The following is an 18,309-nucleotide window of genomic DNA, read 5'->3' as shown; positions in this document are numbered from 1 at the left end:
AAGCTCTGGTGAAAGGAGGGGAGGTGGAACACGTAAAGTGCATTTGGAGATTCTTATGGGCACGTTTGGAAACTCTTATGGGTGAATTGGCTAGGGTTTCCCTTCATGACTGAGATTAGTCTCTGCCTAAAATAGGTGTTTGCAAAAATTACGGTTTCACAGTAAAGCTGGTTTTGCTGTGATCATCCTCGCTGGTTTGTGTATCATTCTTAAAGAGGAACAAAATTGCCTCTGAAAATTTCCGTGGAACTTCTCAGATGAAAACTGGAAACTAAACCAATATCATCAAGGATAAAGAGTAAGATTTAATGAGACCAAGTTCTTTTCTGCTACTCTTATTCTTAAGAGCAAGAAATTAACTATGGTGACTTACAAACAGTGTACACAGTAGACAAATGCCAGCACTTTTTCTGTCTCTGGGGTTCCAACTTTCAGGGACTACTGTTGTAGTAAGTTCTCAAGGGATTGTAGAAGAGACATTGCCTTTGTAAAAGATGTTTACGTTCTTTCAGGTAACTGGGCTTTGAAGCAGTGCATGCTGGGCATGGAGTTCTCGGGACAGGACCTGACTGGAAGAAGGGTGATGGGATTGCTGCCAGCAAAGGGGCTGGCTACAATGGTAGACTGTAACAAGAAGTTTCTGTGGGAGGTGCCTAAAAACTGGTAGGTCAACTTCTGTTTTCTGGTTTGTGTATGTGGTTAAGATTTGCCTCCTGCCTGAGGCTGATGACAGCTCTGATCAGACCAGAGGACTCCACAATGGGTAGATTCCCTTCTGGGAAATAACAACAGAGCTGTCGTCTCCTGCATAGCTGTAGGATTTGGCTTAGATTCACCGCATGAGTTGAGCACTGGTTTTTGTACAGTGGCTTGCATGAGATTCTCATCTCTTTCTTGGGCTCTTAGCTCCATGTGTTTCAGCACAGACTGGGATTTCAGTGTTGGTTATGTTACTGGTTAGTTACTAAAATATTTTTGCAGAAGGATGAAAGTATTGGCTGTGCTTGGCAGCTGTGGTAGTCTGCTGTATGATTGAGAACCATTTATACTTTTTGATTTATCTTGGCAGTTTGACCTTTCCATTGTAGAAAAGCAGATTTCATCTGGAGAATCTAGTAGTATTTTCCAACGCTAAGGATCTCTTCACTCTTTCACTCTGTTCCTTAGGACTCTGGAAGAAGCAGCTTCAGTGCCTGTGGTTTATGCCACTGCTTACTATGCTTTGGTGGTTCGAGGCGGTATCAGGAAGGGTGAGAGTATCCTTATTCACTCTGGCTCAGGAGGTGTGGGCCAAGCAGCCATTTCCATTGCTCTGAGCATGGGCTGCCAGGTCTTTGTTACTGTAGGTGAGTACTAAGGGCCCAATGTTATGGGGGGAATATTTAATATTTATATTATGTATATAAAAATATATATTAGATTAAATGTGTGTGCATGTGTTCCTATTTAAAAATACATATTTATTTATATACTTTTTCCCCTCAATACGATTTCCTGCAATGTTGATGTAGTTTCTAGACTGAGAACAGGATACATGGTAAATACAGCTACTGACTATGCACTTGAAACTTCCACAGCACAGACAAATTTATCTACCTCTGTACACTATAAAATCAAAAGTACAGAAAGATGAAGGCTTCTTCACTTTAAATTCAGTAATGACCTCAAACAGTGTCTATCCATTGTAAGGCTTGGTCTGTCTCTGGTCCTTGCTCCATCTCATAAATGAGCGGTAACAACTAGACAGCCTCTCTTCTAAGGCTTGACAGCTTGAGACCCTGAGCTTTGAAGCAAGTGCTTGATGGCTGCTCAGAGTTAACAGTCTTTAGGAAAAGATATGCAGATGAAAATGGCCTGTTTCATCATTTAGCTTGCCTTCTACTTCCAGGCTCCACTGAGAAACGCGAGTATCTCCAAGCAAGATTCCCACAGCTGCATGCTAATAGCTTTGCCAGCTCCCGAAATACTAACTTTGAGCAACACGTACTGCGAGTTACCAATGGGAAAGGTAAGTTCAAAGAATATTTTTCATTCTTTTGTCAGTTATGCCACATTATGCAGTTCCACTTTCTAAAGACAAAATGAGTCACTAAGAAAACAGGGTTAGGTTCTCAGCAGAGCTGAGTTTATTAAATAGTTGCTTCTCCTTTCATTGCAGGTGTCAACCTTGTGTTAAATTCCCTGGCAGAAGAGAAGCTCCAAGCCAGCTTGCGTTGTCTTGCTCAACATGGGCGCTTTTTGGAAATAGGCAAATTTGATCTGTCTAACAACAGTCAGCTTGGTAAGATGGGGCATCAGGAAATACATCTCACTAGGTTTAAGCAGCATGACAGCACAACCTATATACTATATTAACATAGACTAATCTACAAATTTAAAAAAGCATTTAGCTAGAATGCTTGTTTCGCTTTTATCATTAACAATTTATGTAGTTTCTTCAACAAATACCTCTTGGAGCAGCATGGCACTCTGTTTTTCTGGAGACAATGTGCATAAAACATGCGAAATAATTAAGTTATCTTCCTCAATGTCTGTCTTTAAAATCAGTATAGGACATGTTGCCTACGAAGTGTTTGAAAAGGAAGGTAGTAAGAGGCAGCATTCATTTCAGCTGGCACTGTTTATCACTGTCTGTTAGTTTGTAGATTTCATAGACCTGTTGGACTTGACTTATAAACTTTTTGGGATGTAATATATGCATTTGTATTAGATGAGTACACTGTGAAACTTGGCAAATAAGTTCATAGCAATACAAGCTGCAGTTTTGCCCTCTGTTCTGGGTGAACTTGATCATTTGTAGAGTGAAAGTGGAATTTTTCTGATAACTATAGAGAACCTGATCTTGAAAGAACTTCAATTTGTTGTTTTGCTAAATATCTGCACCATTTTGAACGGAATATGATAGTTCCATTTAAATTGTATCCCATTCAAATTCAACTATTCCATTCAAATCTTATTCCAATAGAGTATGATAGTTCCTGTTGGAAGGGGCCTGCAGTGGTGATCTAGTCCAACTCCCTGACCACTTCAGGGCTGACCAAAAATTAAAGCATATTATTTAAGGGTATTTTCCAGATGCCTCTTAAATACTGACAGGCATGGTATATCAACCACCTCTTTAGGAAGTCTATTCCGGTGTTTGACCACCCTTTCAGCAAAGAGATGTTTCCTCATATCTAGTGTGAACTTTCCCTGACACAGCTTTGAGACATTTCCATGTGTCCAGTCCCTGGATCCGAGGGAGAAGAGCTCAGCACCTCCCTCTCCACATCATCTCCTCAGAGAGCTGCAGAGAGCAATGAGGTTGCTCATCAGCTGCCTTCTCTCCAGACTAGACAAACCCAGAGTCCTCAGGCGCCCCTCATAGGACATGCCTTCCAGCCTTGTCACCAGCTTTGTTGCCCTCCTCTGGATGCATTTAAGTACCTTCACATCTTTTTTTAAACTGAGGGACCCAGAACTGCACACAGTACTTGACGTGAGGCCGCACCAGTGCTAAATACAGCAGGATAATCACCTCCCTTGACCGGCTGGTTATGCTGTTTTATGTACCCCAGGGTGCGGTTTGCCCTCTTGGCTGCCACGGCACGCTACTGGCTCCTATTGAGCCTGCTGCCAACCAGCACCCCCAGATCCCTTTCTGCAGGGCTGCTCTCCAGCCACTCCTCTCAATTTATACTTGTATCTAGCATTACTCGGTCTCAGGTGTGGAATATGGCATTTGTTCATGCCAAACTTCATGTCATTGATTGCCCAATGTTCCAGTCTATCCAGACCCCTCTGCCAGGCCTCGTCTCCCTCGAGAGAGTCAACAGCACCTCCCAGTCTTTGATGGCATGGGGCAAGATTAACCTGATTCCTCTTGGATGCAAAAACAAATGCAAATGTTAGTCTGATGTGTTAGTGTAAAATTACAAGAATGTTCTCCTGCTGCAGAACAATTGTATATAGCAAGTGTTGAGTCTCCTTTCGTATTCTAATGAAGTTTCAAAAGATCTAGCATCATGGAAAACTTCCTATGAGGAGGAGTTTCCTGTGGAGATGAACAGGATGTACACGGGATTCGAGCTCTTCTGTTACTCTAATTCAGCTGTCATGAGTCACAAAATGTCCTCTTCAATGTCAGACTGACCATGTTATAGTTTGTCTTCTTGACACACAGTTTTTGAATGGAGTTTGTTAAACTGGTCTGCTTGTAGAAGAACAACCTAATTAATATAGCATTTAGAGAGTATATGCAAGAATGAGTTTGAAAAATGTGGAATTCTAGCAACAAATTACTGTTTTACTCCGCAGTCTTACACTACTGACCTACGCAGAAATGTTTCTGAAGCAGAGAATAGACTCTGTTTTGAAATACCAGCAGCATCAAGTGATAACCTAGTTACTTTTTCTAGGAATGGCTCTCTTCCTCAAGAATGTGGCATTTCATGGGATCCTACTAGATTCAATCTTTGATGATGGAAACAAAGATTGGGAAGTAGTATCAGAGTTGTTGGAGAAAGGCATAAGAGAGGGTGTGGTAAAGCCCCTGAGGAGTACAGTCTTCAGCAAAGAAGATGTAGAAGCTGCCTTCAGGTTCATGGCACAAGGAAAACACATTGGCAAAGTAATGATCAAGGTAATGAGATAATGACTTTGATTCTCTGATGCATCTGTCATCCTCTGTAGGAGATTTTATTGATTATTTTGATCCAGGTCAAGTTAAAGTTGTATAAGCAGGACAGCACAGGGTAATTCTTTTTACTGCTGACATTGTAACATATAAAACTGTCCAGTCTTTCACTGTGATTCCACAAGGTTCACTCCCATTGACTGGAGGAGCATAGCACGGAAATACAAGAAATGCATTGTGTATCTGACCTTAACTACTTTTTTCTCTTTTTTTCTCTTTTTTTTTTTTTTTGCGGGGGGTAAGGTCCGAGAAGAGGAAAAGGAATATCCTTCAAGAAGGTCTGAACCAGTTAAAATCTCTGCCATCTGCCGAACCTCCTGTCCACCTACCAAGTCTTACATCATCACAGGGGGCCTCGGAGGATTTGGGCTTGAGCTGGCACAGTGGCTAGTTGAGAGAGGAGCACAGAAGCTTATACTGACATCTCGTTCTGGCATACGAACTGGTAAGCAAAAATCATGAAGTAACAGAACAGGACTGCCTTTCAATAGACCTCAAGTTGTAGTTTCTCTCCTTTTTTTTTTTTTTTTTTAAAGTGTCCTGCTAGCAAGTAATAATATCTTGATCTGTTTTCTTCCCTCTCTTGTATATATTCTCTCACTTCAAACAAGCTGTTGTCCCCTTTATTCTAAAGGAGGAAGTATCTTTTACCTTGACCTCTCTTCCGACTATGTCTTTCCTGGGTTTTATGCTTCCTAATTCTGTCAACTCATTTTCTGCAGCCTTACTTTTACCTTTACCCCCTCTACAAAGTCTTTATCTAGCTACCTTGCTGACTTGTCCAATGGCTGTAGCATAGTGGGTCACATGCCGCAAGGAAAGGCGTATATACTCCTTGCTAAAGATACTTTGTCCCACATGTTATATGTGTGGATGTGTGCTCTTGGTTCTTCAGGCAGCTCATCTGTAAAGATGTGCCCTACTATCTGATAACATCAGTAAGCATTTTTACTCAGTTTTAAGCCATTAGTTTGATTACAGTTGCAGCAGTGAGATTTCTTATCAGTAGTAGTCTTCAGCGTTTCCTCATACAAATTCAGCCATAACCAAACTCTGTCTCTACAGATTTCTTCTTTCTGTTGGCAAGTTCACAATTGCACCACTTGTGCAAACACATAGAACAAATAATTCTACTTCTCAAGTTCTGGTTGTACTACTATAATCTGTTGTTTTGCACTAATCTAGCTATTCTCTCCTGTCCCAGTACCCAAATTCTTGCTAATTTCGCTTCATTGATGCACTTTTTCTCTCTTTTTCCCTGCCCCTACCTTACGTTCTCCTTGCTCTGTTCTGCACTTTGATCTATTCAGAATATTTCTGAAACTAAAATTACTTCTATCTACTCTTCAAGTGTTGTCTAATTTTCCTCTTATAGTTGAATCAGGAATTACTTAGCTATTCAGTCCCTGTCTAGTCAGAAGAGCATAAGGAGCAGGTTAACCAAAGCCTTATGGCTTGAATACTTCATCCCAAGCACTGTTCACCTTTATTTTTTGTAGGCTACCAGGCTAAACGTGTTCAAGAGTGGAAGACACTGGGAATCCAAGTGTTAGTATCTACCAGTGATATTGGAACACTAGAAGGAACACAGCAGTTGATCGAAGAAGCTTTGCAGCTTGGCCCAGTTGGAGGTGTCTTTAATTTGGCTGTGGTAAGTTAGATATGCTTAGGATTCGTAAGAGACAGTCCTTCAAGTGGCTTTTTTGTACTGAGGGTAGTGAGGCTTCATACAGTTTTAGATTGCCTCTCTGTGTTTCAAAGGACACTTTGCTTTGGCCTTGCCTGATGACTAAAGTCTTATAGGTCTGGCCCCTTGACCTGGGAAGCAACAGTATTTGGCCAGCAGGCTCAGTTCTGGGATAAGACAAATGTTGCCCAAGACCCCTGAGGACATGAAAAATCCCATACAGAACTTGCCAGTTGAAGGCTGTAGTGTCAGTACTGAAAAAAGCAGACTTAGCAAAAGCCATGTGGTCCTTGTCATATTTCAGGACATTCAGGATACATCTGTACTGTAAAGCTACAAAAATGCATTGTGTAGTCACATCTCTCATCTCAAAGCACGTGGCAAAGTTAAATGGAGAAACTAGAGATACTGAAACTGCACTTTTTTTCTTTCCTTCCCCCAATAGGTCCTTAGAGATGGCATGATTGAAAATCAGACCCCAGAGTTGTTCTCCGAGGTCAACAAGCCCAAGAGTTCAGGCACCCGTCACTTGGATTTGTAAGTGTCTGTAGAAGGGACAAATATCTCTGTGACTATAAAAGCAGTTCATGATCATAGTTGTTTTAGTTTTGCACTAGCCTTCTACAGTAACACATAGTTAGGAGGTTTTTCTGATGGGGTTTCTCTCTCCTGCTCTGCTCCAAGGGTGACTCGTAAGAAGTGTCCAGACCTGGACTATTTTGTTGTGTTCTCTTCTGTAAGCTGTGGAAAAGGAAATGCTGGGCAAAGTAATTATGGCTTTGCCAATTCTACCATGGAGCGTATCTGTGAGCAGCGACGTCATGATGGACTCCCGGGTAAGATGACTTTTACTCATTGCATAGAATAATCTGTCCCACTAAACATCCAGAGGACAACCAGCTGACAGGAGACTTGTACACTTGTCTGGAACAATAATGGATGCTGAAGGCTGTTTCCTCCCTAGCTGTTACCCTCTGTCATTCATGCATGAATGAACACTGACCATTTAACAGTATGAAGGAAATGCAGACCTTCGCTTAGCTGTTTTTTAACTTCTTTTGTTGCTGCCATGTGCTTTAGTTAGTTGCCTAGTTGCCTTTCTCCTGATCTCTCTTCCAGGCCTGGCAGTCCAATGGGGAGCCATTGGTGATGTTGGTGTCCTTGTGAAGTTGATGGGAAAGAGAGATGTTGTGGTTGGAGGAACTGTTCCCCAGCAAATCAGCTCATGCCTGGAGGTCCTCGATGTCTTCCTGAATCAACCTCATCCAGTCATGTCCAGTCTTGTCCTAGCAGAGAAGGCTTCTGTGAAATGCGGAGACGACAAGCAACGGGATCTTGTAGAAGCTGTTGTTCACATCCTGGGTAAGTGGTTTGAGACAAGCGCCTCTACGCAGTGTTTTCCATCTCAGTGCTTTTGGAAAGCAGTGGTGCTGCCATAGGTGCTCTGTTCAGCATCTCCTCCTGATTCCTGTGGCGTGGGTGTGGTGGTGATGCCATAGTGGGACTTCTTGTTTGTTTGTTTTTTTCCTTTACACTGCTTTCTCTCCAATAATCTGTTACTTCAGTGTGGGCTTTCCTCCCTTTGTGTGCATATGTATGTAAACACACTTACTTCAGTGTCTTGGGTTTTGTTTAGGGTGGACTGATGCCTTTCTCCAAATGGAGAATCCAAATGGAACAGCCCCCAGGAACAAAATTTTGGGACAGCACCATAATAGGGCTAATACACGACTGACTTTCTGAGTACTATTCCAGCTTTCAAATGTTCACCTCAGGCTGTCCCCGTGTTGCAAAAAGTAGCTTTTCTGTACTTAGTGACTAACTGGTAGTGTATTCTCTTATCAGCTCTGTCTGTCATCCCATGTGAACATCTAATAACCGTAGCTTAACTCTGCATTACAAGAAGTGCCATGTCCTCCTGTCTGTTTTGAACCTGCTTCCTTTTACCATTGTGTCTCCTGTTCTTGTGTTGAAAGTGAATAATCTCTGTCAAGTCTACAAAGTCCCACTTCAGTTGTCTCTTTTGCAGACAGAAGTGTGTACTGACTCTTTGTTCTTTACCAAAAGAGGTCCTGATAAATTAAAGACAGTCTCCTGAGTATTGCTTAAGAATAGTGTGTAGTCACTGACAGCAAATCTGACCTCAGAACAGATGTGGCTTTTAGAAGTCACAGGAAAGTGTCTGGGAAATTGTTCCAGCTGTAGGGTTAGTTTGGAAGGAGAGAGCACGTGAAGAGAGCAAAGGGAGAAGCTAATAAGCCTAACTGGGAAGGGTGGCTACATGGGGCAGCACAAGGTGGAGGAGGTGCGAAAGAGCTGTAGATGCAAGTGTTATTATGAGAAGCCTTTTACAGGAAAGGAAAGGGTGAAGGAACAGTGTGAAAACTGAAGGGGAAGAGGTGATGAAAACTAGAGGAATCGCCTCCTCCAGTGTGATAGACATGAAGTGTTGCAATCAACCATCATTGACAGTGATAACTGTTTCATCTCATCTTGTAGCTGAGGATTAGTTGCATTATATCTAGGACTGCCATTTCAGTTAGAGCCTCCAGTATGTGAAATTCCTCTAGCTGACTGTTCTGAACTTGATCTAGAGCTAAGTGACAATGTTCACAGCTATTTAGCTGGGACTGATGACCCCTGTCATAAAGCTGTGCCCACTTAATATGTACTCTAAAGACTAGATTCAATATGACCAGATGTAGGTTGTAAAAGAAGTGGCTTGTGAAAGCATTAGATGATCTTGAAAGGTAATTCTCTGTAGCTGCCGTTTACTCTGGTTTTAGGAGAAAGAATATGAGAAGACTGCTATAGAGGCCTAGAGCCGAAAAGAAATTGGCCTTTCCTGAGTGTGCCGGTTTTTTTCCTCAGGTGTCAGTGATGTGAGTACTCTGAATACTGATAGCACCTTGGCAGACTTGGGTTTGGATTCCTTGATGGGTGTGGAGGTGCGCCAGACACTGGAGAGAGACTATGACATCTCTATGACCATGAGAGAAATTCGACTCCTTACAATCAACAAACTGCGTGAACTTTCTTCCAAGTCCACCACAGCAACAGGTACAGTGTCTGGATCAGGGTTGCTACCAGTCACCTGAGTCCAAGAAATGAAGCTTCCAATCCATTGCTTTCATCTTTTTAGTGACATAAGCCTCTAACAAGTCATGAAATAAGGTTATAGCTGAAAGGCTTTTAAGTGACAGACATGTCACTGAAGTGCATTGACCATCAGGTCAGGCCCATCTGTTCTGGGGGCAGGGTATAAAAAGGAGTGTGAAAGCTGCTTTCTTGTCTGGCTAATATCTGCCTGCATGAGTACTCTTATGCAGCTGTGTGCTGGGTGTCATTAGAGACCTTCTACCTGTCTGAGGAATAAACAATGTAATTAATGTCCTGCTTACTGTAAGCTAAAAGCATAAGCAGTTGCTGCAGAGCAACTGACAATATGAAGATCCCTGTGTCTGTGCCCTGATGATTTAGTGAGCCAGTGGTCTAATCCAGAGCAGTCCTGAGACTCTCCTTTAGGGCTATGGCAATGTGACCAAGGCTGATCCTGAATCTAACTATCTTTTGTTTGGTGTGCTTCCTTTCAAAGATGCGAAGCCATCCCAAATACTGAAGTCAGGCTCAGGCAAACCTCCAAAACTAGATTTGAACAACCTGTTGGTGAACCCAGAAGGGCCAACGATCACCCGTCTCAATGATGTTCAGAGCACAGAGCGCCCTCTTTTCCTTGTTCACCCCATTGAAGGATCCACTGCAGTTTTCCACACTCTCGCCTCCAAGCTTCATATGCCCTGCTATGGGTTCCACTGCAGAAAAGGTATCAGTCTTTCATCATCCTGAATTCGTAACTGCAACATTCTGTATTTTAGTTGCCTTGTAGAGAGTGCTTTGTTTCTAGACTCAACCTCAGAGAATCAAGCATCAGTACCTGTAGTCTGCATAGGGGCATGTCAAACATCCCCAGGTAACAAGAGAAGTACTAGGTTAGACTGAGGAGTATGTGTGGGGGGAATGGAACAATTGCATGTTACATTGAGTCCCTGGCAGCAGATAAGCATGCAGGAGAAAAATAAGGCATGCTGTTTTACCTGTCTTTGGAAAGCAGGAACATTACTACTCCTTGTCCAAAATGTAAGTTGTTGACCATAGTTTAGAAACTTACCTCCAAAATAACTGGGTTATTTTGTTTTTCTGAGCTCATGAAAATTTCGTTGTCTCTGTTACTGTTGGTTTCACTGGAGTCTGTTTCCAACTCGCTTCCATGTTCTAGCTGCTCCCTTGGACAGCATACAGAGCCTAGCAGCCTATTACATTGACTGTATGAAGCAGATACAGCCTGAAGGACCTTACCGCATTGCTGGATATTCTTTCGGTGCCTGTGTAGCCTTTGAAATGTGCTCCCAACTACAAGCAAAACAAAGTGCTTCCCATGCACTCAACAGTCTGTTCCTCTTAGATGGGTCTCATTCCTTTGTGGCAGCATACACTCAGGTAAGAGGTACAAAGAACATATGTCTGGAGACCATCCTGTGTCATCAGGGCTCATGTTCCTAGAGCTTACTGTTCTAGATATGAGCTATCTCAAAAGCTGACAGACTTTTCTTGACAGGGGAGTTGGGAGACAGCTGTAGACAGTGGATGCTTAGGGATGGCTGAAGGGTGGAAGCATATGGGGTGTGGTCTTCATTAACTGGTGAGGGCTGGGACACAAATGTTGCTCTTGCTATGGTAAGCTATGATACTAGTATGTCTTTGGGAAGATCCTGGAGCCTGCAAGACAAGATCCTCGTGTAGGTGTGCTAGGAAGCCTTGCTTAAGCCTTCCTTTCCATTTTCATTGTACTTTCTAGAGGATACTAGGCTCTTGGCAGTTGCCTACTGTGGATTTGCTTTCTAATCTGTCCTCGAGGGATCATCCTCCCCCACCCCAAGCTTCAGTCTATGTTTCTTTCATTCCCCCCACCCTGCCTTTTTCCTAGTTCAAAGCCCTTTGTTCTGTAATTGGTTTTATTTAACATTCAAGTTCCAGCATATATATCTCATGTTCACATTTTATTCTTCTGTTTTCCAGAACTACAGAACCAAACTGATTGAAGGAAATGAGGCTGCACTGGAGTCTGAAGCATTGTGTGCCTTTGTTCAGCAATTTACAGGCATTGACTACAACAAGGTAGGCCCTTCACTACAAGGACATTGAGGCACTGGAGTGTGTCCGAAGAAGGGCAATGAAGTTGGTGAAGGGTGTAAAGAACAAGTCTTACGAGGAGCAGCTGAGGGGGTTTAGTCTGGAGAAGAGGAGGCCGAGGGGAGACCTTATTCCTCTCTACAACTACCTGAAAGGAGGCTGTAGCGAGGGGGGGGTCGGCCTTTTCTCCCTGGTAACAAGCGATAGGATGAGAGGAAACAGCCTCAGGCTGCACCAGGGGAAGTTTAGGTTGGATATTAGGAAAAACTTCTTCACCGAAAGGGTTGTCAGGCACTGGAACAGGCTGCCCAGGGAGGTGGGGGGGTCTCCATCCCTGGAGGTATTTAAAAGAAGAGTCGATGTGGTGCTTGGGCATATGGTTTAGTGATGGGCTTGGCAGTGATAGGTTAGCAGTTGGACTTGATCTTAAAGATCTTTTCCAACCTTAACGATTCTACAGTAATGTTACTTTTTTTTTTTTTTAATATCTCATTATGTTGCACAGGAGGGGTGTTGTGGTTTTTTGTTTAACGGAGATGGAGTCTCTGATATGGAGACTAATGGGAAAAATTGTTAATATTTCCAGCTGCAGGACATTTTTCTGCCCCTGAAAGATATGGAGGCTCGTGTGACTGCTGCTACAGACGTCGTATCTCGGATTCATCCAGACCTCAATCGTGACTTACTCAGCTTTGCTGCTGCTTCCTTTTACTATAAACTGAAGGCTGCTGACAAGTATATACCAGAGTCCAAGTATCATGGGAATGTGACGCTGATACGGGCAAAGTTTCACAATGAATATGAAGGTCTGAGTGGAGACTACAGACTCTCAGAGGTCAGTCTCAGGCCCACTGGTGACTGTTGAGGTTCTCCTGATATTTGGGGGAGCAAAAGAAAAGCATGGAAAATCATCCTTACTGAGGGAGAAGGGATGAAACCAGCCTTGAAAAAAATGATCATTCTGTAGCTCTTGTGCTCTAACAAGAATTAAAAGCCCCCAGGAGCAAATGAGTTGATTGGTTCCAGGCATTTTCTCAGGGTAGTGAGGGCCAGGAGGAGGTCCAGCCTCCTCATTGGATAAGTAAGTGTGTTCTGTAGCTAATCCTTTCAGCTCTCTAGAAAGACTTTAGATAATAAAGATGTTAAAAGAGAGTAACTTGACAGAAGTAACTTTTAGTCTTATTCACTCTGGACCCCTAAAGTTTGCCCACTGCATGAGGGCAGATTTTTGAAGAGCAAGTGTCAGTCTGCTGACAATAGGGGCGGCTTTTTCTTGGTTACCTTTTGTGGACTACTTAGAAGTTAGTATATGGGTGTCTTATGGACCTAAAAAACTTAGCCCCTGTTCAGATAAAAGGGGTTAAGTGTCTTACATTATGGTGTAGAAGCAAGGGAGAAGGAAGCGATTTTCGGAACTTCTTTACTGCTTCTGGCATCTCCTGTCCCTTCAGGCTTCCAACCTACATTCATTATTGATTCCAAGCTAACTTGTATGTCATTATTAAAGTTACATAATGACCTTAAAGGAAGATTCATGGTGGAGGGGGAAAGCTTTGGTGGAGGGGAGGGTTATTTGGTTTTCTTAAGGGCTTGGAAGTAGCTACTTTATTATTCATTCTTTGTTATTGTAGGTAAATTATTCTGTTAGTGTCAGGTCGGTTGAATTCCTGCCTAGCTTATATTTGAGCGGATCACCTGTCAGACTGTCAAACTATCATGCTTTAAAACACTGGTTGCAAACAGTGCCCTGCAGCTGATCTATGAAAACGTGTAAAACTGGTGCTGTTTTCAACTGAGTTTGATAGAGACAGTGGTGTAAACTATGAGTAACTTAGAAGACTGACAAACTCTAAACAGCTAGGTGGCCAGCTGGTTTTAAATGGTGAATGTAAACTCTTTTTTTTTTTTGTATCTGTGCAGGTGTGCGATGGGAAAGTATCTGTCCATATTGTTGAAGGGGATCACCACACCTTCTTTGATGGAGATCGCATTGACTCAATTACTGGGATCATCCACAGCTCACTGGCAGAGCCACGTGTCAGTGTCAGAGAGGGTTAACTTCTGCTTGCTTACTGTCAATGGTGAAGAAAATGCCAACAACATTCCTTGTTATGACAGACCCCAAGGAACTCTTCTTATTGTTCAACATCTCATCTGCTCTGCTGCCAGAACTGGGAAGTCAAGCTGAACTTGACTGGTCTCTTCCTCTCTCTTTCTTGCTCATCTTTTCCTTTCCCAACTTTCGTGGGTTCTCTCTCCTCCTTCCCTTCCTATGCTTTGTTTTCCCCTAGTATTTCTGTCCATGTTACTCTAGTGCTGTGACTCTGTCACTGTGCACTGCTATAAGGGTTCCCCATCGATGGTTGCTTCCTACACCCTTGGCAGTATGAAAAACAAATTTAGGAGTAGATTTCTTGTGCTCTATATTGTTTTGTCTTAACAGTATTCTAAAGGGTATGTGATAGCACTTGTTGACCAAGCCCAGTGAGCAGGGAGGGGAGCTGCAGCTGATTTCGGAGATACCTTTTGTCTGTGAAGAATCTGTCTGTAGTTAGGTCAGAAAGAGGATTCCATTGAGGCTTTTGTAACTATATTTTTTTTTAATTTGATGTATTCTAAGTATTTATTGTGTCAAACCAGAGACTTCTTACTTGGTTTTAATTTATCGTGGGTTATAGGAGAAAAGAAACATCCCTTTTTGGAGGAGAAGGTTTATTCTACCAGGGGAAGTTGCCCGTTTGTTAAACCGAAGTACATCTTTGGAACAGTCTGGTTTCTTTTTGTGGGTTTTGGGTGGTTTTGTGGGTTTTTTTCCCTTTTTTCTCCCACTGCCCTGTGCTGTTCAGAAAGGAAAAAGTAGAAGGGAAGATTCTTGCCATCATCCACCCTTTTGAGGAGAGAGGCAGGTGGGGAGGGAGGGTGGATGGTTTGACAGATGCCACTGTGTATCGAACAGCCTTAACTTGGGTGTGATTAAAAACAGGCAAAGCTGTCCCTAGGCAGGAACTTTGTTTATATTTGTTTAAGGTTCTGCTCTGCTGTATCAGAACCTTAGTAAAGCATTAAGACTATTGCATTGTCTTATTCCCTCTCACCACCCAACCAGACATTTGGAATGGGGGCAGGGGGAATAGAATTCTTCAAGGATAACTGAACAAATCCTGCTACCCCTGCTCCCCTGTAACCAAAGCTTAGGCAAACATACAAGCATCTACCCAAAGCCCCTGTATATTTTATTTATCACGGGGCTTGCTTAAGCCTTGTGTACTCATTTTCCTCTCTAGTAATGAGACTGGAGATCCCACATAAGTTAACTAAGTAATGAGTTTGATGGTATGATTTCAAAAGTTAGTACCTTTTTAAGGCAAACTTGCGTAAAATTCCATTAAAAAATGTCTTGCCTTTGCTATGCTGGATCTGTCCTTTCTGAAATCAGTAAATCCTTGCTACACTTATGATACAGAGGAGACCTGGGTAGCAAGAAAGCACTAACTAGGAGGAGCTACTGTACCTCTCAGAATTGCTGTAAAACCCCAGTTCTCTCCATCTTCATCCCCCAGTGAAGTATCCTGTAAGTACAGGAGCATTCCAGTGACAGGAATAGGTGACTCTTCACTGCAGGTTCTGACCTTTGCTCATACCACCCTCTGTTGATAGTGGCTGGGTGAACTGGTTTTAGTTTTATAACATACTTCTTTTGTGAAATCTGAAATAGAACCAACATAACGTCAGCTTAAAGGATTTCCAAAATAAGTCTTGTTCTTTTTTTCTCTTTCTTCCCATCCCCCCCTTTTTTTTTAATACTTTTTGGTCTGAAGAGTGTCTTTTTTCTCTTTGGCTTTCCTAGTATTAAACAGAATTGATCACTGGTTGGCTTTTTGTCTTATTATCTACCATTTCTTATTCCTATGTTTCATCAGGAATCTCTTGTTTCTTGGTATAAAGCAAAAACTGCTGCTGGCATATCTGATTTGGAATCTGTAGAAATAACAACAATAATAAAGAACACTTATTATTCCTGAGCATGGCTTCTTGTTGCCATGATTTCGGTACCTGAGATACAACCAAACCACATGCCTACATGATCGACATGGAAACTCTCATTCTAATTCTGGGTCCACTGTTGCGGTTTCCCCATCTGCACAATGGGACTAATAGCATCTACCTCAAGGTCGTTGAGAGTGTTAGATAGGCAATGGGTATAAATGCTATTAAGTTGCTAGGTATGATGACTAGGTGGAAATGGGAGGAGGGAAGTGGGGTGCCTTACAGCTGTAAATAATCTAATACTGAAGAGTGGCTATGTGAAGCGGGCACATGTGCATACTGGGGGACTTCTTTATATCCCTGCATACTCTCCACACACATCCTAGCATAGGATACTACATAAAATAAAACAAATGGGGACTGGATGGTTTGTTTGTTTAAATTTACCTACTGGCGGTTGTTGAAAGAATCCTACTTGCCTTGGTTGTATCGAACACCTAGAAGGAAAAAGAAAGGAGTGATGAAAACTTAAGCAAACAGGTACAATAGTTCTAGGCTAAAGCGTTTAACAAGTCTGGGCTGTGTGGAGGGAGCAAGGACTAATGCTGTTCCAGCTGTCGAAGCAGGGATTGGACAGGTTTTCTGTGTAAGCATAAATATGCATGGTCTCACCTAAGCAAAGCTTGAAGATACTGGTTTAGTAATAGAGTAGAATTACTTATAGCCTATATGCTCTCAATGTTCTTGTGGTGTTTATTTGAAAAGCAGAAGGTTGTTTCGTTTTTGTTCCCCCCCCCCCCCATAATTGTCTAATTATCAGCTGCTGCCCTGTAACCCATTGTGTAACTGGCTGCTGAATACAGTGTGCCAAAAATAAAAACCTTATCAGTGCTGGTACTGCTTGTTGTTTCTCAGTAGTCCATCAAATAGACAATAAGTAGAACAATAATATCACTGCAAAAGCAAATGCTGCAGTTGCTTGTTTTGAGAAGACAAAGGCAGAAGCAAAGTCCTTCACATCTTCCCTTCTGTGAAACTGAAGTGGGAGTCTCTTGTTGACTGATCTTCTCTTTCCCTCAGCCAGCTTCTCACAGGCTTCTCTACACCATGCTGGTCTTAATCTCGAGACTGAAAAACACAGCCCCCTGTTGGGCCCTATACACTTTCTTTGGCTCACAGTATCACATTGCTATTCTGAAACCGGTAACATAGCCTTAATAGAATAAGAATGTATAGCAGATGTCATCAGCAGCATTAAAGCTGTTACTTTCCTTTTCTACCACCTTCCTCAGGGGAAATAAATACTCCTTTCTTGCAAGGAAGATAGCTAAAAAAAAGCAGGAAGGGTCACAGTTTAACAGAACTGATGGCTTTTAACAGCACTACTACACAGCAGTAGAGAAGCTTTCTGGTGCTGAGACAGGTCAAGTAAAACTCAAAAGATTTAAGCCATTTAAGATTCCTTTATCACTATAAAGGAAGCAGGTGTTTGTTCCTCCTACAATTAGTTAAGTTACTATAACTGAAGATCAGACACCTTGCCAGCAAATAAGGGTCAAAAGAAAGAAAAAAATAACCCTGGAGCAGCTGCCTAAGAGGAAATGGGAATGTTGAAGGAGGGCTGGAGAGGCTGGGTACTTAAAATAGCAGAACTGGCTGTCTAGGCTGCTGCAAGGTAGTGGAAGATGCTAGAAACTAATCGGAAGAGCTTGAAGCTTAGCTCTTTCTGGCAGCAAAGTTCACCACAGCCGTGAGTGCTAGAATGCTGGGGAGGGGAAAAGAAACATAGGCTTTGACAGTGAACTTGGACGGCAAAGGCTGTCAATGGACAGGCTCTAACAGACTTACTGAACAATGGGACTACACCTAGAACCCTGCTTAGGCTCTGGTGCTTTGTTGTTGTATATAATGATTTTCTCTGAGTTTTGCCCTTTTGAAGAAAGAAACATCTAAAGCCCTATAACTAAAGTTACAGTGATGTTTTGATTGGGGTAGAGATGCTGTGGTTTTGACGTTCTGGAAGGTACTGGCAGATGAGGAAATCTGCCGCTATGCTCATCCAGTGGTGGTCAGTAGCCTTATAAAATCCTGCTGAATGACTGTTTTTGTCATGCATGTTGTTATTTTTGGTTCAGCCAGGTGGATCATTTCCACCTCTCCACCAGATCATCTGACACCAAGGATGAGAGCCCCTCGCTTCATCCGAGTAATGCTCAATAACGGCTTCACCTCGGCATCTCTTGGGGACAGAGGCCAACGTGCAAAACCAAACGTATTTCCGGGGCCTCGTGCTCGAGTGGGGGAGGGTGGGTACACTGCCGGTCCTGGCGGGATGCCGGGCGGCGGGATGCCGGGCGGGCTCGGGGACAGGGGAAGGCCGGCTGCTGCTGCACAGGCCGTGCTGCGCCGGGCACCCACCGGCTGACGGCCGCGGCCGAGCCTCCCTGTGCCGTCCGACGGCCCGCGGGGGAGCCCCAGAGGCCGCCCGCGTCCCCCCTCATGGCAGGCAGGCGCCCACCCTCACGGCAGCCGCCCCTCGGGCGGGGGAGCCGCGCGGCCCGGAGCCCGGCCGGTGCGGGGGGGTCCGAGCACCGGCAGGCGCCGCGGAAGGGGCCTGTAGCGTCCCAGCCCGTGGCCGCCGCCGCGACGGGAAGGCGGGGTAGCGCGGCCTTCCTCCCGTCACGTCGGCCCTGCGCTTGCCCGGACACATCCGCGCGCGGGCCCTGCTGGCAGCGCCGCGGTTTCCGGAGGGGACGTCGCGCAGTTGCAC

At 43.5% G+C, this 18,309-nt stretch overlaps 1 protein-coding gene across 1 annotated transcript in view; it reads left to right on the top strand.

Annotated features, from left to right (window-relative positions):
• The window catches only part of FASN (fatty acid synthase), a 45,448-nt gene extending 29,012 nt beyond the window's left edge, over positions 1-16,436 (top strand). The window contains exons 28-43 of the mRNA XM_064467161.1: positions 513-663; positions 1,168-1,346; positions 1,889-2,008; positions 2,159-2,281; positions 4,398-4,621; positions 4,919-5,120; positions 6,175-6,326; positions 6,808-6,899; positions 7,047-7,198; positions 7,482-7,724; positions 9,234-9,422; positions 9,958-10,185; positions 10,639-10,859; positions 11,439-11,537; positions 12,139-12,387; positions 13,473-16,436. Of these exons, the coding sequence (XP_064323231.1) occupies positions 513-663; positions 1,168-1,346; positions 1,889-2,008; positions 2,159-2,281; positions 4,398-4,621; positions 4,919-5,120; positions 6,175-6,326; positions 6,808-6,899; positions 7,047-7,198; positions 7,482-7,724; positions 9,234-9,422; positions 9,958-10,185; positions 10,639-10,859; positions 11,439-11,537; positions 12,139-12,387; positions 13,473-13,610 (2,762 nt within the window). The 3' untranslated portion in view covers positions 13,611-16,436. The remainder of the gene's footprint in view (positions 1-512; positions 664-1,167; positions 1,347-1,888; positions 2,009-2,158; positions 2,282-4,397; positions 4,622-4,918; positions 5,121-6,174; positions 6,327-6,807; positions 6,900-7,046; positions 7,199-7,481; positions 7,725-9,233; positions 9,423-9,957; positions 10,186-10,638; positions 10,860-11,438; positions 11,538-12,138; positions 12,388-13,472) is intronic.
• The last annotated feature ends 1,873 nt before the right edge of the window (positions 16,437-18,309 follow it).

The sequence above is a fragment of the Phalacrocorax carbo genome, chromosome 16 (genome assembly GCF_963921805.1).
Source record: "Phalacrocorax carbo chromosome 16, bPhaCar2.1, whole genome shotgun sequence".
Classification (NCBI taxonomy): domain Eukaryota; kingdom Metazoa; phylum Chordata; class Aves; order Suliformes; family Phalacrocoracidae; genus Phalacrocorax; species Phalacrocorax carbo.
This window is presented reverse-complemented; position numbering and strand designations above follow the sequence as displayed.